Raw genomic sequence first — 24,203 nt, forward strand, 5'->3', positions numbered from 1 at the left:
GCAGCAGACAGATTGTTGGGAGTAGGGTAGGACCTGGAGGAAACACTCCTGCTCCTCCTGGACCACAAGCAGTACTATAACAGCACCAACCTTCTCACCTCCTTTCACCTGTCCCGTGGCCTGGGAAACTCAGCAAAGGTGAGTTAAAATTAGATTGACTATCAAAATGAAGGTGTGCAGCCTCATTATAATATTTAAATGACTAACCCTCCACCTGCAGGCGGATTGGTTGCCCACTTCTCATCCCACCTCTGTTAAAACCAAAAGTGGGCAGGTTCAAGGCGGATTGAGTTCCTGTTTCAGATTTTTTAAAATTTAAACCCCTGGCCCAATCCTAACCCAGCCATTTTTGGGAGTTAAGATTCCCTTTGTGTCTCAAATTAAGACGAGGTTATGTTACAGAAACATTCTGTTGCTTTCCGAGAGATTCTTTCATGATTTTCTGGACCTGCTTTTATTTTGCTTTGTCCTGCTGTCTCTGATTAATACAAGGCTGTACATCATATCAAAGTCAAGGCTGGGAATTTGTGAGCGGCAGTTGATCAGAATGTGTCGCTGACAGAGATCTAGTGGCCTGTCACAAGACTCCATCCTAGGCTGGTTTGAGGCTGTGTCCACAGTCGACTGCCTTGCTGACTGGATTATAAATCACCAAGAACAGGTTTCTAATATTTGGAAATTGTAATAAACCAGACAATGCCAATGCCAAACAAGTAAATCTTTAGTTTTAACGTACTTGATGACTGAGGGAAGTAGATTTCTTATTTTTACAATATGTTTCTCTATTAACTGTTTCAGCAAATTCTAACCTGTGAATTTTGGACTCGATATTTAGAAATTCTCAGATCAGGTTGTGATGGGATACAAGCAGGAAAATGATTAACAGCATCATCTGAAATTCTCTGCTCACGTTAATTAATTTCAAAAAATGTCTTCACTAAAATAGGGGAGAGAGTTATTATCGATAAACACATGAAGTGTTCATAGGCCCAGAGTCTACAGCTTAATTTCAGGGTGCATCAGAGGCTGTTAAAAAGGCCTATGGGATTCTTGACCTTATAATTAGAGGCATAGAGTACAAAAGCAAGGAATTATGGTAAATCTTTATTGAACACTGGTTAGGCCTCAGCTTGAGTATTTTGTCCAATTCTGTGCACCGCACTTTAGGAAGGATGTCAAGGCCTTAGAGAAGGTGCAGAGGAGATGTACTAGAATGGTGCCAGAGATGAGGGATTTCAGTTATGTGGAGAAACTGGAGAATTTGAGGTTGAGCAAAGAATGATGGGGGAGATTTAATAGAGGTGTTCAAAATCATGAAGGGTTTTGAGAGAGTACATAAGGAAAAACTGTTTCCAGTGATAGAAGTTTCAGCAACCAGAGGACACAGATTTAAGGCAATTGCAAAACAGCCAAAAGCAAAATGAGGAGGATTTTTTTGAACTTTTCTTGTAAAGACAAGTTGTTAAGGTGCAGTGACGGAGAGCTTAATTTTGGATCTGGACATGATGTAGCTGAATTTGGCAATGTTTATTGCTGATATTTCCCCAAGACACTTCACAGAGCTGCATCAAGCCTAAAAAGAGATTCTAGGATGCATGGCCAAAGGTTGGGTCAAAGGGTGGGTTTGGATGAGGCTCTTGAAGAAGGAAAAAGAGATGGAGAGGCAGGAAAGTTTAGGAGAAAATTTCAGAGCATGAAAGCACGATCACCAGTGGTGGGATGAATAGAATGTGGGGGTTGGGCGGGGGGTTTGCACAAGAGACCAGAGTCCAAGGATCAGAGAGGTTTGCATATAGGACTGGAGGAGGTTACTGAGATGGGCGGGATGGGGGGGAAATGCCATGAATGAATTAAAGCACAAGGATGACAACCTTAAATTCAAAGTGTTGGGGATTTGGAAGGCAATGTAGGTCAGCAAGAGGAAGACTGCCTGAAAGGGTCTTAGAGGCAAATAACCTCATCTCATTTAAAAGGTGCCTGGATATGCACCTGAAGTGTCATAACATGCAGGGATATGGACGAAATGCTAAAAAGTGGAATTAGGTTGGGTAGCTTTTTTTTCAGCCGCCTCAGACACGATGGTCCAAGTGGCCTCTTTCTGTGCCGTATACTTTCTATGATTCTAAGACTGATAGACTGGTGGGATAGGGTACAGACATCAGTTTTGGATGCGCTGAGGCATATAGAGCGTGGAGGATGTGGAGCTGACCAGGAAAGCACCAGCATTTTATTTCAGTATCAGGTGGGCTGAAGGAGGGGTGGAGGTTGGTGATCTTATCGCTAAGGATGTAGGTGGTTTTTGTGATGGAGAGGATACGGGATCAGAAGCACAGTTCGAGGTTAAATAGGATGCTTATGTTGTGAATGGTCTGGTTCAGTCTCGGACAATGGTAGGATGGAATCAATAACAAGAGTATGGAGTTTGTTTTGTGCATGGAAGACAATGGAGGGAATTATATGCTCTTCCTTGCAGTGGGTTTGGAGGCAAGGAGAGCATAAAATCTGGTGGGATGGTAGTGCATGGGGTGGGGTGGGGTGCGGGGATTCCTGCCACGATCCTGCTTCCTCCAAAATTTAGTCTGCGGCTAGAAGGCCTGTGAACGGCCTGCCGCCCTGCCACCAATTGAGGGAAATTAAACCCAATTAAGGGCCTCCTCCCGCAGCAGCCACAGTGAGCCATGCCAGGGGATCTCAGCATCGCTTTTTCCAGATGTCGAGACCCCCTGCCGCCAGAATAAAATTCTGTCCAATGGCTCTGATTTTCCAAATGCTCAGCTGCAGAAATTTGTAGTTCATCCAAGATTGGATGTTGGACAAGCAGTCTAACAATAAAGAAGTAGTGGAGGGGTTGAGCAAGGGGAGGGAGAGATAGATCAGGATGTCATCAGCATACAAGAGGAAACTGACCCATGTCTTTGTATGATGTGGAGATGTGGAAGGGGAGGTGGTGATGGATAGGTCCTTGAGAGACTCTAGAGGTAACCATGTGGAGGCAGGAAGAGAAGTCGCTGCTGGAGAGGCTCTGGCTCTGATTGGATAAGTAAGAGGGTTGAAAAACAGAGGAAAGGCTTTGGAGGAGGATGGTGTGGTTCACCGTGTCAAAGGCTACAGACAGGTTGAGGAAGGATAATGTATCAGGATCAGAATCACAAAAGATGTCATTTGTGACAGAGCGTAGGGCATAAACCTGATTGGATAGTTTCAGACATGGAGGTGGAGGAATGGTGGGCATGGATCTGGGCGGCATGATCAAGGACTTTGGAGAGGAAAGGGAGGTTGGAGATGGAGTCGTAGTTATCAAGGACGGAGGAGTCAAGGGTGAGTTTTTTGAGAAGCTGTGTTGATTATGCTGGTTTTAAGAGGAATAAAGTACCTGAGGAGAGGGAACCATTTCAATGCCAACAAGCATAGGGGGTCCAGGAAATGTGGTCAAGTTTAGTCAGAATGGGGTCAAGGAAGTGAGAGGTTGATCACATGGACAAGATGGAATGTTTGCATCGACACTGCTCAGATTTTAAGCTCGTAATATGAAAAACAAAATAATTAGCCCTTTTATCCATTTATTATCCTCTTAAACAATGTCGAATATCACTATGAGGGATGACTACCACTTTCAATTATAGTTTATCATAAAAAATATTTAGCTCAAGATGGTCTATTGGAAATACACTCAATTGATGTTTGGATTTAATTGCTTTAATCCTGAAAGGGCTAATCAATAAGTTCTAATTTAGCCTTTGTTGAATGATGGTATTATGCCTATCTGTAAATCTTTCGTGTGATATTTAGTTGATAGTTATTAACTCACACAACATTGAAAGCCTGTAATATTCTCCACCTAAAATCAAGGAACAGATCATAGATGTCTTTCACATTTTGACATAACATGGTCTGACATTCTCAAAGACCAGCTGATCCTATTATTAATACCAGCCTTGAATAGAACACTAAACATAAAGGATTCTGATGAGCCATACAAAGTTTAAACTGTAATAAAAACAGAAAAATGCCACATACAGTAACATCAGATTCTTGAAGATTCTTCTCATGAGATAATATACTGTTTCCCATACCATCTCATTACCTCTGTTAACAGTCCCTTTATCCCTTTATGTGCTGCACTAAAAGAGGGCTGTATCTGCTATTAGATATTACTGTGTTGCATGTTTTCAATCAGAATTTTCCACAACAGCCCTGAACAGAACTCTTTTCCTTGAAGAGGAGGAGTAAGAATAACTGCCCTTAATGTCAAGGCAACATTTGACCTAATTGATACTAAGGGGTGCTGGAAAAACTGAGGTCAATGGGGGTCAAACTGAAAACACTTCAGCGGCTGGAGTCATACCTGAAGATGGTTGTGGTTGTTGGAGGTCAATCTTCTCAGCCCCAAGACATCACAACAGGGATTCCTCAGGGAATTCTAACCATCTTCCATTGCTTCATCAGCGACCTTGCTTCAAATCATAAAGTCAGGAATGATACTATGCTGGCCATGCTACATTGTTCAGCTTCAGACACAGCTCCTGCAATAATGAAGCAGCCTTTGCCAGCTTATAGCAGGAAGTGGACAATATTCAAGCTGGGCTGGCAAGAAGCAGGCAAATAAGTGCCAAGCAATAGCTATCTCCATAAAAGCTCAGCATTTCTCCCCTTATCTACTAATGGCATCATCATAACCAAGTTCCCCACCATTAACATGTTGGGGGTGACAATTGACCAGATATATGAATACCATGGCTACAATTGCAGGGTTGGAGTGGAGAGGGGTGGCTATTCTGTGATATCAACAACTTACATTTATATAGTACTCTTAACATATCCCAAAGCACTTTACAGGAACGTTATATAAAAAACATGTGACAGCGAGCCACAAAGGAACATTTGGTTAAAGAAGTAGGTTTTAAGGATTGACTTAAAGGAGGAGAGAGAGGTAGAGAGGTGGAGAGCTGTAGGGAGGGAATTCCAGAGCTTAGGGACTAGGCAACTGAAGGCACGCCTGCCAAAGGTGGAGCAAAGGAAATCAGGCATGCACAAGAGGCCAAAATTGATGAAGTTTAGAGAAGTCAGTTTTAGGGTTGGAGGAGGTTACAAGTATAGGGATAGGTGAGGTCATTCAGGGATCTGAATACAAAGATGATAATGTTACAAGTGGCTTTCCTCCTGACTCTTTAAAGCCTCTGCACCATCTGCAAGACTCAAGCCTGGAGTGTGAATATTCACTGCTCGCTGGATGGGTACAGCTGCAACAACACTCTAGAACCTTGACACCATCCAGGACAGAGCAGGCCATTTGATTGTCACCCTTGCCACTGGATCCAATATTAACCTCCCTCATTGTGGCTGCAGGCTGTGATAACTACAGCAGACACTGCAACAAGTCACCAAGGTTACTTTGACAACACTTCCCAGTCCTGTGACCAAAGAGAAGAACAATGGCAGCAATGCCACGGGAACACCATCACCTCCAGGCTCCCTTCCAAATTACAAAGCATCGTGACTTGGACATAGATTGCCAATCCTCCGTCATCACTGGTTGAAGTTATACCTCACACAAAGGAAGATGGTTTTGGTTGTTGGAGGTCAATTATCTCAGCCCCAGGACATCAATGCAGGAGTTCCTCAGGGTCGTGTCCTAGGCTCAACCATCTTCAGTTGTTTCATCAACAACCTTCCCTCCATCATCAGGTCAGAAGTGATGTTGTATGCTGATGATTCCACAGTGTTCAGTACCATTCGCAAACCCTCAGATACGGAAGCAGTCCATGCCTGCATGCAGCAAGACCCAGACAACATATAGCCTTGGGCTGATAAGTGGAAATTAACATTCACATCACACAAGTGCCAGGCAATGATCATCTCCAACAAGAGAGAGAATCTAATCATCTCCCCTTGACATTCAACGACATTACCATTGCTGTATCTCCCACATTAACATCCTGGGCGTTACCATTACCAGAAACTTAACTGGACCAGCCACATAAATAGCGTGACTACAAAAGCAGGTCAGAGGCTGGGAATTCTATGGCAAGTACATCACCTCCTGACTCCCCAGAGCCAGTCCACCATCTACAAGGTGCAGGAGCATGATGGAATACCCCCATTTGCCTGGATGAGTGCAGCTCCAACAAGCTCAAGAGGCTCGACACCATCCAGAACAAAGCAGCCTACTTGATTGGCATCCCATCCACCACCTTAAACATTCACTCCCTTCACCAACAGTGCACAGTGGCAGCAGTGTGTACCATTTACAAGATGCACTGCAACAACTTGCCAAGGCTCCTTCGACTGCAACCTCCAAACCCGCAACCTCTACCACCTAGAAGGACAATGTAAGAACATAAGAAATAGGAGCAGGAGTAGACCATACGGCCCCTCAAGCCTACTCTGCCAGTCAATATAATCATGGCTGATCCTCAGTCTCAACTCCACTTTCCCGTCTGCTCCCCATATCTCTTGATTCCCTGAGAGACCAAAAATCTGTCTATCTCAGCCTTAAATATATTCAACAATGCAGTATTCACAACCCTCTGGGGTAGAGAATTCCAAAGATTCCTAACCCTTTGAGTGAAGTAATTTCTCCTCATTTCAGTCCTAAATGATTGACCCCTTATCCTCAGGCTGTGCAGCCATGTTTTAGATTTCCCAGGCAGGAGAAATAACCTCTCAGTTTCTACCCTGTCAAGCCCCTTCCCAATCTTGTAAGTTTCAATGAAATCATCTCTGATTCTTCTAAAATCCAGAGAGTTTAGGTCCAATTTACTCAGCCTCTCATCATAGGTTAACCCTCTCATCCCTGGAACCAACCTAGTGAACCTTCACTATACCACCTCCAAGGCAAGTAAATCCTTCCTTAGATATGGAAACCAATACTACACACAGTATTCCAGGTGCGGTCACACCAAAGCCCTGTGCAATTGTAGCAAGACTTCCTTATTTTTGTACTTCAATCCCCTCACAATAAATGCCAACATGCCATTTGCCTCCCTAATTGCTTACTGTACCTGCATGCAAACTTTCTGCGTTCCTTGTACAAGTACACCTAAAACCCTCTGAACATGAACTGTAACAAGTTTCACACCTTTTAAAAAATATTATTTTCTATTTTTGCTACCGAATTGAATAGCCTCAGACATCCCCACATTATACTCCATCTGCCACCTTGTTGCTCATTCAGTTAACCTATCTATATCTTTTTGCAGCTTCTTTGTGTCCTCCTCACAGTTAATATTTCCACCCAGCTTTATATCATCAGCAAACTTAGATGCAATACTCTCGGTCTCATTGTCTAAGTCATTAACATAGATTGTAAATAGCTCAGGCCCCAGCACTGATCCTTGCTGCATTCCACTAGTTATAGCCTACCAACTTGAAAACACCCCGTTTATCCCTCTTTTTGCTTCCTGTTCATGAACAAATCCTCACCCATGCTAATATATTACACCCAACTCCATGAGACCTTATCTTGCGTATTATTCATTAATGTGGCACCTTATCACATGCCTTTTGGAAATCCAAGCATACTACATCTACTGGTTCCCCTTTATCTGCCCTACTGGCTACGTCCTCAAAAAAACTCTGATAAATTTGTCAAACATGGTTTCGTAAAACCATGTTGACTTTGTCTGATCATACTATCATTTTCTAAGTGTATTCTTAATGCATGGGAATACCATAACCTGCATGCTCTGCTCCAAGTCAAACACCATCCTGATTTGGAACTATATCGCCATTCCTTCACTGTCACTGGGTCAAAAACCTGGAACTCCCTTCCTAACAGCACTGTGGGTGTACCTACATTACATGGACTGCAGCGGTTCAAGAAAGCGGCTCACCACCACCTTCTCAAGGGTGATTAGGGATGGGCAATAAATGCCTAACATCATTTTGGGAGCACCACCAACTGCAAGAATTAAAAAGGAAGGCTCAATATCACCTTCTCAAGGCAACTAGGGATGGGCAATAAATGTTGATTTTGCCAGAACCACCCATGTGTGACAACAAAATATTATGAAAAGGAATCTTTTGAAACCATGATAACAGATTTGTAATCATCCCACTGTGGCCTGTGCCTTTGTAGCACTTTTGTCAACATTTACTTCTGTGGTGATCTTGCATAGGTGACTAGATTAATGAATATCTCATTTATACATTAATGTAAAAATCAATACCTGTTTTCAAAGGTTATATTTGAAGCACCTCCCAGACATTTGGAAATCTGGGGCCTTGAAATTATGCAAGGGATACTCATGCATTTTAATGGAGCCATGAATGCAAATATTAAAATAAGGTGGGAGGGAATGTTATACAAATGTGTGCAGCATTTCTACACAAGTACCTCACAGCAGAATATCAAGGCCATTATTTTTTTAAAGAAAGACTTGCATTTATATGGCACTTTTCATGACTTTAGAATGTCCAAAGGCGTTTTACAGTCAATGAAATACTTTTGAAGTGTTGACACCATTGTAATGTAGGAAACGTGGCAACCAATTTACGCACAGCAAGCTCCCACAAAAAGTAATGTGATAATAAGATAGTATTTTAGTGATGTTGATTGAGGGATGAATATTGGCCCAGGACACTAGGGGAGCTCTCCTGCTCTTCTTCACACAGTGCCATGGGATCTTGAGAGGGCAGATCGGGCCTCAGTTTAATATGTCATCCGAAGATAGATCTTACAAATCGAATGCTTACTGCAGTATCATTGAGCAATTGTACAATTTTCCAAAAGATCTATTGTGTTACGGCAACAGTGACTGACAATTTCGGATGAAGTTTGATCATAGACCATGTATTTGGATGTGGTTGTTGGAGGTCAATCATCTGAACTCCAGGACATCACTGCAGCAGTTCCTCAGGGTAGTGTCCTAGGCCCAACCATCTTCAGATACTTCATCAATGACCTTCCTTCAATCATAAGGGCAGAAGTGGGGATGTTCGCTGATGATTGCACAATGTTCAGCACCATTCGCGACTCCTCAGATACTGAAGCAGTCCGTGTAGAAATGCAGCAAGACCTGGACAATATCCAGGCTTGGGCTGATAAGTGGCAAGTAACATTCGCGCCACACAGGTGCCAGGCAATGACCATCACCAAAAAGAGAGAATCTAACCATCTCCCCTTGGCATTCAACGGCATTACAATTGCTGAATCCCCCACTATCAACATCCTAGGGGTTACCATTGACCAGAAACTGAACTGGAGTAGCCATATAAATACCGTGGCTACAAGAGCAGGTCAGAGGCTAGGAATCCTGAGGCGAGTAACTCACCTCCTGATTCCCCAAAGCCTGCTCACCATCTACAAGGCACAAGTCAGGAGTGTGATGGAATACTGTCCACTTGCCTGGATGGGTGCAGCTCCAACAACACTCAAGAAGCTCGACACCGTCCAGGACAAAGCAGCCCGCTTGATTGGCACCCCATCTACAAACATTCACTCCCTCCACCACCGACGCACAGTGGCAGCAGTGTGTACCATCTACAAGATGCACTGCAGCAATGCACCAAGGCTCCTTGGACAGCACCTTCCAAACCCGCGACCTCTACCTGCTAGAAGGACAAGGGCAGCAAATACATGGGAGCACCACCACCTGCAAGTTCCCTTCCAAGTCACTCACCATCCTGACTTGGAACTATATCGCCGTTCCTTCACTGTCGCTGGGTCAAAATCCTGGAACTCCCTTCCTAACAGCACTGTGGGTGTGCCTACCCCAAATGGACTGCAGCAGTTCTAGAAGGCAGCTCACCACCACCTTCTCAAGGGCAATTAGGGATGGGCAATAAATGCTGACCTGGCCAGCGAGGCCCGCATCCTATGAATGAATAAAAAATAAATAAATTTGGGTATCTGCTGTTATTCTAATTGCAGCCTTTTTGAGAAGATTTCTGTTTTGAGACAATTGAAAGAATAGCTTCAGGTTGGAACTCTTCTTGATGTCTTTATATTGTTCCAAATGCCTTGCCATGACCATGAACTGAGCCAGAAGAAAAGCACCAATTAAAGCATTCCTTTAGCAGTCATTTTATTTCAAAGAATCCTTCAAGGGAACATACAGGTTGATCGGGTGGCTTTGTTTATCAATCCTTGGCATCAACCAAGCTCCAAAGGATCAGTGAAATCTTCTTTCAGGTGAATGAAGTAGCCTCACTGCCAAATTAATTCTTGTCACTCACTTAACAGTGAGACTGTTAAGCAAATTTACAGTTTACCCTCTGAGGTTTAATTAGTGGAGTGAATGTCAAATGATTAAAGTGTGTCATTTATATAGGCAGGAAAGGATAGCAACCCTGGTCCTAGCTAATCCATAATTTACAAAGAACCTATTTTTGCTACTAGAGGTTGCTGAGACAATCCCGAAGATAGCACTTCTGCTCGAACGTAGCACCTTCCAGTCTTCCTGAAATGACAGCAACATGTTTTAACAGCTTGAAGTTCTGACAGGTTTTTTTGGTTTTGATATACATTCACTGTGCTGGTTCTTTTTAAGGTGCATTTTCTGCTGGGGGAATATATCCCAGCCTCATTCCGGGTAAAACAATGCTCTTCACTGTGGGATTGGTGGGTTACAAGCTGCATCTGCCATTCCCCATCTTCTATCTTGATTTGCCTCAATTTGCAGTACCTGGACAGGGAAGATCTCAACATCTCATGGCACTGGCACTTTATTAAGCGCGTTTATTACATTTTGCTTCGCTGCCTGTGTCCTTCCCCTCAAGCTCATTTGAGGATGTAAATAATGATGCTGATAACCTTCTTTAGTCATGCCTGACCTTTGACAGTAGGTACCAGAAGGGTAACATACAGTAAGTCACTGATCAATCCCATGTAATGTACAAGATAATGTTATTGACACTGATTGAATAAGGCACTTTGTATTTTTATCAAAAATATTATGGGAGTTTTAGTGCTTTTTTGGGTTCAAATTATCTGATTATGTCCACATATTTGTAGGATTTGCAAATTAATGGCAATGATTTCTATTACATGTTATTTTGTCTATGTACATAATTTTGGGGGCTCACTGTCTCCCTGTTGATCTCAAATACTATCCCTCCCACTATCAACATACTAAGGGTCAGCACTGACCAGAAGCTTGACTGGACCAGCCATCCCAACACCATTACCACAACAGCAGGACAGAGGACAGGTGCTTTGCAATGTGTGACTCAGCTCCGGTCCCTTCAAAGCACTCAGGCTCAAGTCAGGAATGTAATGGAATACTCACCACTCATCTGGATAGGTGCAATCACAACAGCATTCAAGAAATTCAGCACAATTCAAACCAAGCAGCCCCCTTGATCACTGTCCCAGTCACTAGATTCAATGTCCACTCCTCCAACACCAGTGCAGCATGCATTGGATGCACTGCAGAAAATCACCAAGGTAACTTTGGCAGCACCTCCCAACCTAGTGGCCTCTACCAAGGTGAAGGTCAAGGGCAGCAGGTTCATGGGAAGACCAACACCTCTGAGTTCCCCTCCAAGTCACACACAATTCTGATTTGGACATATATTACCATTCCTTCATCGTCGCTGGGTCAAGATCCTGGAACTCCTGACCTTTGGGAGCATGACAGGAGCACCTTCGCCACACAGACTACAGCGGTGCAAGAAGGCAGCTCACCAGCAGTTCTCAAGAGCATCTAGGGACAGACAATAATGCCACCCTTACTGCTGCCACCCAAACTGCACCCACACACACCCCCACCCCCACACCCCTGTTACAACTCAACATTGGAGAACTGTAGCTTTCAATGTAAGAGAAAGTGAGTATTTAAACTTGCTTACCGAAAACTACATGCAAAGGTAAATGTAGATTGAACTGATAAGAAATATTAGTGAAGGAATCAGTGGGGAATGTGTTGATTTTTCTGAAAAAAACCTGGATAAGTGAGAGCTTGGGATTCCTTCTTTGACCTTTCTCCTCCATGATTTTCAGGGCCAATGTGCGAAAATAGTCACTAGAGCCGCTGACCCCTTTTGCTGTTTCCCTTCCCTTGAGGTTCCATCACCCCTAATGGCACTTCAGAGGCAATTTATAAAGTGAGCACAAGTGCTTTTTAGGGACAAATACCATTAGCAGCACTACAAATAGCATTCCTGATACCAAAAGAGAGCAGTAAGCTCAGGCTCATGCTGCACAGTGTTGAGACAGTTGGGTAAATTTTATCACCTACACTCCCATAGGAAAGCTTTGTGTGATGGAAGCTTACAGCAGGGTTTTGGCTGCACAACTGAGCACAAGTATTATTTTCCATTCTTTCGAAGTATTGTTTGATAAATTGTGGATCAGGAAGAATGGCCTCTGCAGCCATATCCTGATAGATACTCCTGCCATGTGAAGTTTTCTTCTTTCCTTCATCCATTTAAATCTGATCAGGCAGTGTCCATTCTTTGGGTGAAAAGTGGGTGCTGCAGGAACCAATATGGCGTGCGTGTGCTCAGACTGCACTGGAAGAGCTTCACCCACCATATTGGTTAGCACATCCATGGAACCTGCCTGAAACTGGTGTTAGGCCCATTGCCTAATGTCTGATTTAGGCCCATTGTAAAATCTTTTGACAACTGACCGCAGCTTCTGTTGTGCAGGCTGTGATTTTTTTTATATCAGGCACGCAGCAGCCAAACCGGAGATCCTTAAAGGGATTGATGGAGGCTGTCGCTCAAAGGCTAAGGTTAAAATCTGATTCGGGCACGATCCAATTCCTGAGAGTTGGGAGGAGGTTGAAGTTTGCTATTTAGGGGCATCGTTTCCCCACTTCCTAATTTTAACAAAAAAAAACTAGACACAAGTATAGTACTTTTCCTTCTTATTCTGATGTTTACAGATCTGCTTAAACTAGATAATGAAGGAAATCTTTGGTGTTTGAGTCACTAATGCAGAGGGCTGTAAACTCATGCTCTATTTATTGATGAAGGCATTGGGGCTCTGATTATTTCCATTACATTTCTGTTGAAGGAGAGGCATTGCATTTCATTTTTGTGTTTTCTGAAAAAAGTCTGTCAATCAAATTTGCCTGTTTTACCCAACCTGTCATCTTCCACTGTTCCTGGAACTCTGCAAGTTAACTGGGCAGCAAGAAAGAATCAGTGGGTGCGACTGCTATAGGAACTACCCAAAATCTGATTTTCAATTGGTTTGACACAAAACTTGCTTGTCAAGTGTTACCTTATTAGTGATTCCTTCAATGTTGCTGGGTCAAAACCCGGGAACTCCCTACCTAACAGCAGTGTGGGTGTTCCTACACCACACCAACTACAGCAGTTCAGGAAGAGGCCCAGCACCATCTGCTCAATGGCAACTAAGAGTGGGTAAGAAATACTGACTTTGCCAACGACACCCATATCCTGAGAATGAATTAGAGAAAACAAATTACTGAAATGACATAAGGAATGTGACAGCTGTGAAGAAAGGTTCAGCAAATAAGGACTTTATTCACTAGGTGCAGCAAGGTTAAGGGAGAACCAACTGTTATTTTCTTAGTTACAAAATGTATTGCCAATGTAAGTAATGAGGGGCTGCTTCCATTAATTGGCACATCAGTGACAAGGGGACACAGAAAGGATTATGTTTGCAGACCATTTTTAGAATGTGAAACGTTTTCCTACGAGGAGATGTTGAGGCAGATACTATAATCTATAATAACAATATTTATCCCCCCCATAGGAGTGGGATGGAGGGGGGGGGGGGGGGTTGTAAAATTCTGTGGGAGGCAGGGGGTTCCAGTCCCCTTGTCTTCCCGCCTCTGATGCAATTTTACAAGCAGCGGGGCAGGTGACAAACAGCCCGCTCGCCCCAGGCCAATTGAGGCCCTTAAATGGCCAATTAATTGCCACCTAAGGGCTTCCTCCTACCACTGCTAGTATTTTACCAGTGGCGACTGGGAACTTCAGCACCTGTGGAGGCCGCCCCATGCCTCCCTGGTGGCCTGGGGGTGGGGGGAGTGGGTAGCCCTCCTGATCGGGAAACTTGTGCCCCACAGAGGGCACCCCCCCAGCAGCATAAGCCGCCCCCACTGCTGCACCTCCCCCACCCTACTGATCAACCCCTAACCCCATCGCCAGGGCCCAGCTAATTGTCCCAGCAAGGCCCGAAAACCCACTCACCTTTAAGGAGGCCGCATCTACAGTCCTCTTCTGGCTGGGTGCAGTCCCAGCAGTGGCCACTGGTCTGGGTGGCACTGCTGGGACTGAGGAGCTCCGGCCCGCTGATAGGCCAGCAGCTCTAGGATGCAGGATTTTCTACCTCAGAGGGACGGAAGTCCCGCACGGGGCCAATTAAGGGCCTGGGCCACATAAAATTAGTGTGGCGTTCAGCCCCGACAGAGACGTGCTCGCCCCTGACTTTTTGGCTGGTGGGCGGGGTCTTCACCCCAACGTAAAATTCCAGCCTCAGTTTTTGTCTGTCTGGACTCTTCTGATTGGTCAGTTTAAGGGGCGTGGCTGTTGGTGGGTTTATTTGGTGGGCGGTGCCTGGCCTACACGAAGGCACGTGGGGTGTGTGGAGGACTGGGGTGTGTAGCACATATGCAGTTGCCTACAGTTGGTGGAGGCGGCAGCAGTGCGGGGTAGCAGGGTTGATGGAAAGAAAAAACAGCGTAAGTTAGGGAGAGCCCAACAACAAAGTTACCCCGGCTGGAGAGATTGTTTCCCGTGAGAGATAAGATGGGATTGATGGAAGACTTGTGCTAGTAAGATAAGGATGGAGATGCCATGGGAGGGATGGAGGAATTGGATGGAGTGGCATGAGAGGGATGGCATGGGAAGGATGGAATGGCATGGGAGAGAGAGGATGTCATGGGAGGGGTAGCATGGGAGGGCTGGATGAGATGATGGAATTGGTTAAGTGTGGCAAAATGGCAGGGACATTTATTTGATACAACCTATTATTCAAGAGCTATTCTTTGTGCTAATAATGAAGATTCAATGAAAACGTTTTTAAAAATCTGTCAGGTGAATACATCAGTGTTGATTCTATAGACGAAGATAATGATAACAGTCTTTACCATCCAGAGTTTCTACACAGTCTAACCCCAGTGCACATGCCACCACAAAAACGTAGACACAAGGAAGGAGCAGCTATAATGTTGCTACGAAACTTGAATCTTAAACAAGGACTTTGTCATGGATAAAGATTGATAGTTAGAAAGCTGTTTTCTTCAATGATAGATGCTGAAAAACAGGCAGTTTTCAAGGAAATAGAGTGTTTATTCCTTGAATAATATTGAGCTCATCAGATGTAAACCTGCCTTTTCAACTCAGGAGTAAACAGTTCCCAGTTAGTATTCTATGACTATAGACAAGTCACAAGCCAGACTCCTGACAAAATATGTATTTATATTCCTCGGCCTGTTTTTACACATGGACAGCTTTACGTAGCTTTTCCAGATTGAGAAGTTGAAGTATTTGGTGAAAGAACAAGCAGGAATTCTATATTCAAAGAAGTACTGTTGCAATAAAGATAAGAATTTGACTGCAAATATTTTGTGGGTCTCTGCTCGTGTCAATTAAAAAGAAATATTTGAAAGGATGCAGGATAGCTCTAGTTGAGGGACTGAATGGCCTCCCTTTTGCTTTACTTTCTACTGTAATATAAATACGAGGAGATGAAACAAAAGCCATTTAGCTGATTGACCCAACAGGACACAGATTGTGTTGTCATGGATTTTTCCCGAAGAGAGGTACATGATAACAAATAGAACAGCCGAGAATATCGCAAGCTACAGGAAATCTTTTCCTCACTTCCAATGAAGATTGAGCAGAAGCTCCCGTACATTATTTTGGCATCAATAATCACACCAAGACAAAAACCCCACAAAATTATATATTGAAGAAACTGGTGACGTCAAGAAAAGAGGTGAGTCGGATTCAAATAAATAGTGAACACAAGCCCTATCTCTGGCTTGGGATAATATTCCTGTGTCTGAGTCAGAGCGTTAGACTCAGGCCCTGCTCCAGACAGCCCTGGTGAGCAGAGACCAGTGCTCCAACCTGAAAACTTCATTGACATCCAGTGGGCTTCTCCTGCCCAACTAGTGTGGATCTCCTCCCATCATAAAGGGTAGTAGGTGGGGCACTTTAACCTTGATTGCATCCCACCTAGGAGAAGGTCCTCTGAAGATTTAAACTGTGAGGAAGGCAATGGGAATCCCATCTCAGCTACTCTTCCCGAGTGAATGACTCAAAAATCGCAAATGGAAGACGTGAGTTAGGACCTGCCCTGGGCAGAATACACCACACAGAATGAAAGATCTATCAAATATGTTTGGTCAATGTCTGTTTAATGTCATTTCCTGTCACCAGCCAGCATTACAGCATGTGGGGGGTATTAATGTTTTTTTTAATCCATTCTTGGGATGTGGGCATCGCTGCAATGCCCATTCCTAATTGTCCTTGAGAAGATGATGAGCCGCCTTCTTGAATCACTGCAATCCTTGGACTGTAGGTACACCCACAGTGCTGTTAGGGAGGAGATCAGGGCTTTTTACCCAGAGACTGTGAAGGAACAGCGATATATTTCCAAGTCAGGATGGTGTGGAACTTGAAGGGGAACTTGCAGGTGGTGGTGTTCCCATGCATCTGCTGCCCTTGATCTTCTAAATGCTAGAGATTGCAGGTTTGGAAATTGCTGTCAAAGGAGCCTTGGCGAGTTGCTGCAGTGCATTAGGTAGATGGTATACACTGCTGCCACTGTGTGCCGGTGGTGAAGGGAATGAATGTTTAAGGTAGCGGATGGGGTGCCAATCATGCGGGCAGCTTTGCCCTGGATGGTGTCGAACTTCTTGAGTTTTGTTGGAGCTGCACTCATCCAGGCAAGTGGAGAGTATTCCTTCACATTCCTGACTTATGCCTTGTCTTTGGGGAGTCAGGAAGTGAGTTTCTTGCTGCAGAATTCCCAGCCTCTAGCCTGTTACATGATAGTGGCTGATCCTGGTTATTTTAGTGGTGCTGAAGATGCTGCTCTGATTTCTGTTGTCACTTGTAACTGGAATACCCCGGTGGTGATGTGCTAAAGCTACATCCTCAATGCCTTCTGGTACCTGGTGCCATAACAGAGGTAGGGAGAGAGAGATTTCTCTGTCTGTAGGCTGCAGATGGGTTTTATAAAGAGAAAGTTGACAATTTGCCTGCATATAGCACACAGTACAGTTGTTTGGAACATGCCACTGACAATCTTGGTAGGTGTTGCACCATATTGCATTTTGTAAAGAGTGTTCAGGGACACAGGATAAACAGACATAATCAATTAGTCACATAATCAACGAACTATTTAGGTACAATTTGTTAAGCCTTGGGGTGTATTGGATGTCTCAGAGTTCATTGTACAGGAATTGAAGCCTTCATTTTAACTTCTTTCCTTAGCTGTCACAGAGTTCACCACACAAGTGAATATTGCTCAGAAGCAGCTCAGCATTGACTCCCCTCACCAGTTTGATGACAGCGAGTTTGTGGAGGCTTCCAAGAAGGTCTATGATGCAGTTCACGACATTCGATGTGCTGTTCTGATGATCAGGGTGAGTGTTGTCCTGTTTCTCATTACATGGGGAGTTTTCTGGAGGACAGTATTTGGTTTCTCAGCATTCTGTGACTGGCGGGATGAGGGACGAAGGAGAATGACTACCAGTTCTCTTCAACTTATGAATGGAAAATAGGGTTGCCAATTCTAATTGGGTGTATTCCTTGAGGTTTCATCATGTGCCCACCCACCTTGAACAACCTTGCCCCCATACTCCCACCATTGGCTCATCCTTTGGGCACACTGCCTGTTATATTCCAGAAAGCCAGATGGTGAAGGATTGAACTGGAGCCAATCTTTACACACTTTCATAAGCACTTATTTGCAGAGTTACACATTACAAACATACACCTCCTAACCTAACAACCACAGTTTTATTCTCTGTCTATTTATAGATGCAGAAGTGCATCCCAAGTTAATACCCACCACCTGCATATGAATGAATACAATTAATATGCAATTAACAGTGTCTTCCCATGCCAATTAACTCTATGTTAACTGATTGGATTAATCTTGACTGTTAGGGAAACCATCTCTTTTCCCCATCTCCAAAATTTTTCTGACAAATAAATAAAAACATTCAATGGAAATGAAAACAAAACTTTATTTCATGTCCCTAGGGTCTTTGTCCTGGGTTGCTCACAGCAGTGCCCTGGAGGGTTGGTAACACTGGCAGGAAGTGTGTGAGCTGAGCCAGTCATAGGATTTCAAGAACACTCAGCAATCATTGTTATGGAGCCTTCCCTTGCAATCTGTCATCAGGGCTCCTCCAATATACCACCACCCAGCCCAATGCCCAAGTGCTATAAAGGCCTTGATGTTTTCTGCACCAGAGAGTGAAATTCCATCTCTGATCATCTCTGTCCAAAACCTCTGGTTATTGCTGCACATTTTAAGTTCCACCAGAAGGAATTCCAGAGTTGAAGGCCTAGGCAGCTGAAGGCATGACTGCTAATGATGGAGTGAAGAAAATCAGGATGCGCAAGATGCCAGAATTTGAGGAGAGCAGCAATCTCAGAGGACTGTGGGGCTGGAGGAGATTACAGAGATAAGGAGAGGCAATACCATGGAGGGATTTGAAAACAAGGATGAGACTTTTAAAATCGAGATGTTGCCAGACCGGGAGTCAATGTAGGTCAGGCAGCACTGGGGTGATGGGTGAATGAGATTTGGTGCAACATAGGATATGGAGCGCAGAGTTTGGGATGAGCTCAACTTTATAGAGGGTGCAAGATGTGAGTCCAGGAGAGCATTGGAACAGTCAAGTCTTGATGTATCAAAGACTTAAGGCATTTACCCACTTTAGCTCCATATCTCTTGATACCCCTACCTAAAAATAAACAATCTATTGCAGTTTTGAAAATGCCAATTGTCCCATGATCCAAAGCCTTTTAGGGGTGAGAATTCCATATTTCTACTAACCTTTGAATCAGTGCTTCATGTTTTTGCTCCTGAACGCCCTAACTCTAGTTTTAACAATAAGTCCCTTGTCTCTCATTCTCCCATCAGAGGATGTAGTTTTTATATCTATTTTATCAAATCCTTTTAACATTTTAAACACCTCAATCAGATTACCCCTCAATCTTCTATACTCAAGGGAACTGGTTCAGTATGTAAATCATGTGAAGAGTGCAGAGTTCTCATTTAGTTCTGACAAGGGAAAGCACATCAAAAGACTAGGACTATTTGTGTCAGATGATATCACAGAAGCTGCTAAATAATGTTCTGTTCTCCTAGCTGTTTTCAGGAATCAAACTTATAGTTCAATAAGAAACTTAACTGCCCCGCTGAAGGAGAAAAACACATTATGAACTCACAAATTTGTTGCTGGATCATTTCTGTCCAAAACCTCTGGTTATTGCTGCACATTTTAAGTTCCACCAAAACAAAAAGGAAGAGAATGAGCCTGTTCATTATTTATCAGCTTCGTTGACGAGATTGTCATGATAATCACCAATTCAGGACAGTTTAAAGCAGCTGACAGAGAGATTTACATGTGGAATCATTACGAATGGAATGCAGAAATTTTCCTTTTAGTGGGACCTCATTTACCTTTCAAAAATTCACTGCCATCCAGTGCGACAGTTGTGTATAAACAAGCAAATGAGTTCCGACAACAACCAGCAACAAATAAAGGTGAGCACAGAAGCCTGGCAGCAATGATTTAGTTACGGGATCACAATGCTGATTCCAGCAGCACTGTGGGAGTACCTTGTTAAACATGTATCCAATGTAATAACATTCAATGTGTAAGTTATGATAGCGTTGGGGCTATGGTACTGAAGTACTGGCTCAGAGGTCATGAGTTCAAATCCCAGATGGTAAGTAAAATCAAATGGGCTATGGGGAAACAGCAGGGGAGTGGGAATAATTGTGTAATTTTTCCAAAGAGCCAGTACAGGAAGGATGGGTCAAGTGGCCTCCATCTGTGCTGTATGATTCTCTGATTCTATGAATTGTGTCAGCCTGCCAGTTTATAGCAATTATTATTAAACAGGCTGGTTGTTGTAAAAACCCAACTGGTTCGCCAATGTCCTTCATGGAAGGATACATGTCACACCTACCTGGTCAGGCCTACATATGGCTCTAGACTCAAACTGTGGTTGACTATTAATGTCCTCTAAAGTGGCCTAAGAAGCTATTCAAAAGCAAAATACTGCAGATGCTGATAAACTGAAATAAAAACAGAAAATGCTGCAAATATTCAGCAGGTTTGGCAGCATCTGTGGAGAGAAAAACAGAGTTAACTTTCAGGTCAATGACCTTTCATGAAGGCACAACCCTTCTCCGCCTGGCTGAACTTCTTCTCGCATTGACCAACTTCTCCTTTAACTCCACTCACTTCCTCCATATAAAGATGCTGCAATGGGTCCTAGCTATGCCTGCCTTTTTGTGGGATGTGTGGAACATTCCTTGTTCCAGTCCTACTCGGGCCCTCTATCTCACCTCTTTTTTCCAGTACATTGATGACTGTATAGGTTCCATTTCCTGCTCTCACCCTGAACTGGAAAATTTCATCAACCTTGCTTCCAATTGCCACCTTCTTTCACCTTTACATGGGCTAACTCTGACTCTTCTCTTCCTTTCCTCGACTTCTCCATCTCCATTTTTAGGGATAAGCTATCGAAGAATATTCATTATAAGCCCACTGACTCCCACAGCTATCTTGACTACAGGTCCTCAAACCTCTAAGAACTCCACTCCATTCTCCCAGTTTCTTTGTCTCTGTTCCATCTGTTCTGATGATGCAACCTTCCATTCCAGCACTTCTGATATGTCTTCCTTTATCCTCAACTGAGAATTCCCCCACGCCATGGTTGACAGGGGCTTCAGCCATGCACTTCTGCTCTCACCCCTTCCCTTCCATCCCAGAAACACAATAGAGTTCCTCTTATCCTCACCTTCCACCCCACTAGCCTCCTTATTCAGCAGATCATCCTTCACAATTTATGCCACCACCAAACACATCTTTCCCTCCCATCCCCATTCAGCATTCCGAAGGGACTGTTCCCTCCGCAACACCTGGTCCACTCCTCAATCCCCCCAACACTCCCTCCCTTTCCTACGCCACCTTCTCATGCAAGCGCAGGAGATACAACACCTGCCCTTACACTTTATCTCTCCTCACTATCCAAGGCCTCAAACACTCCTTCCATGCGAAACAGCAATTAATGTGGACTTATTTTAATTTAGTATACTGTATTAGCTGCTCACAATGCGGTATGCTGTACAAAGGGGGGACCAAACGCAGACTGGGTAACCGCTTTGCGTAACACCTCTGTTCAGTCTGCAAGCATGACCCCGAGTTTCCGCTTGTCATTTTAATTCTCTACCTTGCTCCCACATTGACCTCCCTGTCCTTGGCCTCCTGCAGTGTTCTAATGAAGCTCAATGTAACTCGAGGAACAGCATCTCATCTTTCGATTAGGCACTTTACAGCCTTTTGGACTCAACATTGAGTTCAACAATTTCAGATTGTAACTTCTGCTTCCATTTCTTGGATGGTTTTGGTCTACTTCTCTCTTTTTTCCTTCTTTGTTTTCAATTTTTCATCATTCTGCCATTCACACCTCCTCTGGACTCATCTTTTGTTTCTTTATTTGTCCCATTCCCATGGGCCTTGCACCACCAGCCCTTTTGTCATTTAATCTCTCCTGATTTCCACCCTATCATAGACCTTCCCTCTTGTTCTTTTTCCCACCTTCCCTCCTCTCACTTGCTTAAAATCTTTTACATCTCTAAATTTTCCCAGTTTTGATGAAAGGTCATCAACCTGAAACATTAACTCCATTTCCCTCTCCGCAGTTGCAGCCAGACCTGCTGAGTATTTGCAGCATTTTCTGTTTTTATTTAAGAAGCCATTCAGTTGTACAGAGGGTGACTAGGGATGAGCAACAAATAGTGCCCACATTCTGAGAACAAATTAATAAAACCGGACCCGCTGGGAATTTCCTCCTATCCCGCTTTACCTCTCAAACTTTGGAGGAAGTTTGGCAGAAACTCCATTAACAGGTGCTTTCTGCCAAAGTTATCATGATGACGTGAGAGAATTCCCTCAGGAAATTCAGTGCTTCTGGGTTAGCTGGAGGTAAGAGCACCTTGGCCTGTGCATTGTTGAGGGACGTCCTGCTCATAATCTTGGTTTAGTCAACTTGTCTGGGTCTTGGACATCTCAAGAGTGGAGAAGAACTTTGACTGCCACAGTAAACAACTGACACTACATTTTGTGGTGCTCTGCTCTTGGTATGGAGCCTTGCCAGATGAGTAGGTTGGAAAAGCCAACATGGCCAAATTCTCAATTTCCTGTATTAAATTTAAATCATCAGAAAAGCTGCAGTATTGCAAGGCAACCATGCTTACCTCCATACCAGATTCTCCCATCCATTCATCATGCAAGCAAATCTCTTGGGAAAGCTTGCAACATTTTCTCACCTTTTTCATTTTTGGACACTTTGACAGCCTACAGAGCTGCAAAATTGTGTCTGCAGTGCGCATGCACACCTGCGGGGCAAATCGTGCTGAATGCCATATTAGTGCATATGTTACTGCGTGCGTACAATGTCCACTGGAGTAGGTATGCAGGGTAAGCAGATCACAATGTCAAACAGCGTGCAACACTGATTTGACCCCAGTGCTGCCATTTTGGAACTCCAAGCTCCAGCCAACGCCCTCACTTAACCTCACACAGCTGACCATGTATTCAGTGCTGGAAGGATACCAACCACCACCCCCCCCACCCCCAACCCACACCCCCACTGCCCTCAACCCCCACTATTTAAAGGAATCATCAACTACTTTCAGCTTAGTTGCTGGTTAATTTCTTCTTGCTGTTGTTTCAATCCTACAGGTTTTTGCCACTTTCCATAATTATTTAAAATTGCCAAAGTCTACAGGGAGCACAAGCCAGTTGGTCCCAGTCATGGGTGCACTAGCAGGCTTTCTCCTTGGAACACAACATGACAGGGAAAATGAACAGAGGTAACATAGAACAGGACAAGTTGCTGGAAGAGGGAGAAGGAGGAGAGGGTAAAGGGCTCTCAGCAGGAGACCAGATCCTCCCAGGGTGTCAGGGAGCAATTCTCCTCCCTGAACCTCAATGAGGAACAATGTGTGAGATATCTACACTTCAGTAAGGACATCCTCACTGAAATCTGCCACCTGCTGCAGCCAGAGCTGCAACCTGAGATCAGGACAAGGACAGTATTACCAGCTGTGGAAGTGATTGTGGTGATGGACATTTATGCATCTGGTTCCTTCCAGGCTGAAGCTGGAAGTATTTGCAGCATCTCGCAGTTTGTCATGCACTGTTGTGTAAGGGAGGTCACTGCTCTCTATTCATTGGAAACTAACTGCATTGACTTCTCTCTGGCCAGAGAGAAACAGGTGGAATGAACACGCGAATTTGCTAGGATTCCCTATGATGCACGGTGTCATTGACTGCACACATATCACTTTGTGGGCACTACATGTGAACTCTGCCCTATACTGGAACTGAAAGGGATTCCACTCCCTCAACAACAAGCTGGCATGTGACCATAAGCAGTGAATCATGTAGGTCAATGCTTGGTATCCTGGCAACAGTCATAATGTGTTCATTTTGAGGCAATCTGCTGTGCCAGCTGCAAACCAAAGGATGGGTACTGGGTAACAAGAGCTATTATTTGACCACATGGCTAATGACTCCAGTGTGCAACCCATGCATACATGGGCCATATTGCCACACGAAATGTGATAGAGCAGACCATTGGTGTACTGAAACAACACTTCCGCTGCCTGGATCGCTCTGAAGGAGCCCTGCTGTACCCGCAGAGCAGGTGTCGAGATTCATGGTGGTCTGCTGCAGGCTGCACAACCTTGTCCTCATGAGAGGACAGCCCTTGACATCAATTATACAGTGATCGGAGGAAGAGGAGCAGGAGCATGAGGAGGAGGAGGAGGAGGAGGAGGAATAATGCTGTCTTCCGGAGAGAGGGCAGCAGGTTTGTGCTCCGTGGAGCCATTGTCACTCACCCAAGGTGGGGCTTCAACCTGGTAATCGGTTGGTGAACAGATTGCTGGACTGCTGTGACACCCTGCAAATCCCTTTGAATAATAGTATCCACAGCCATGATGCCTGTAACCTGAGCTTCCATGACAGCACTCAGAAATTGGATGGTTGCTGCTTGTGCTACAGTGGAAGCTCTGA

The 24,203-nt window shown here is 44.2% G+C and overlaps 1 protein-coding gene across 1 annotated transcript in view; it reads left to right on the forward strand.

The window, feature by feature from the left end:
• Positions 1–24,203, forward strand: part of LOC137380511 (catenin alpha-3-like) — a 2,550,805-nt gene that overhangs the window by 2,176,821 nt on the left and 349,781 nt on the right. The window contains exon 15 of the mRNA XM_068052420.1: positions 17,365–17,516. Within this exon, the coding sequence (XP_067908521.1) occupies positions 17,365–17,516 (152 nt within the window). The remainder of the gene's footprint in view (positions 1–17,364; positions 17,517–24,203) is intronic.

This window comes from Heterodontus francisci, chromosome 20 (assembly GCF_036365525.1).
Source record: "Heterodontus francisci isolate sHetFra1 chromosome 20, sHetFra1.hap1, whole genome shotgun sequence".
Classification (NCBI taxonomy): Eukaryota; Metazoa; Chordata; class Chondrichthyes; order Heterodontiformes; family Heterodontidae; genus Heterodontus; species Heterodontus francisci.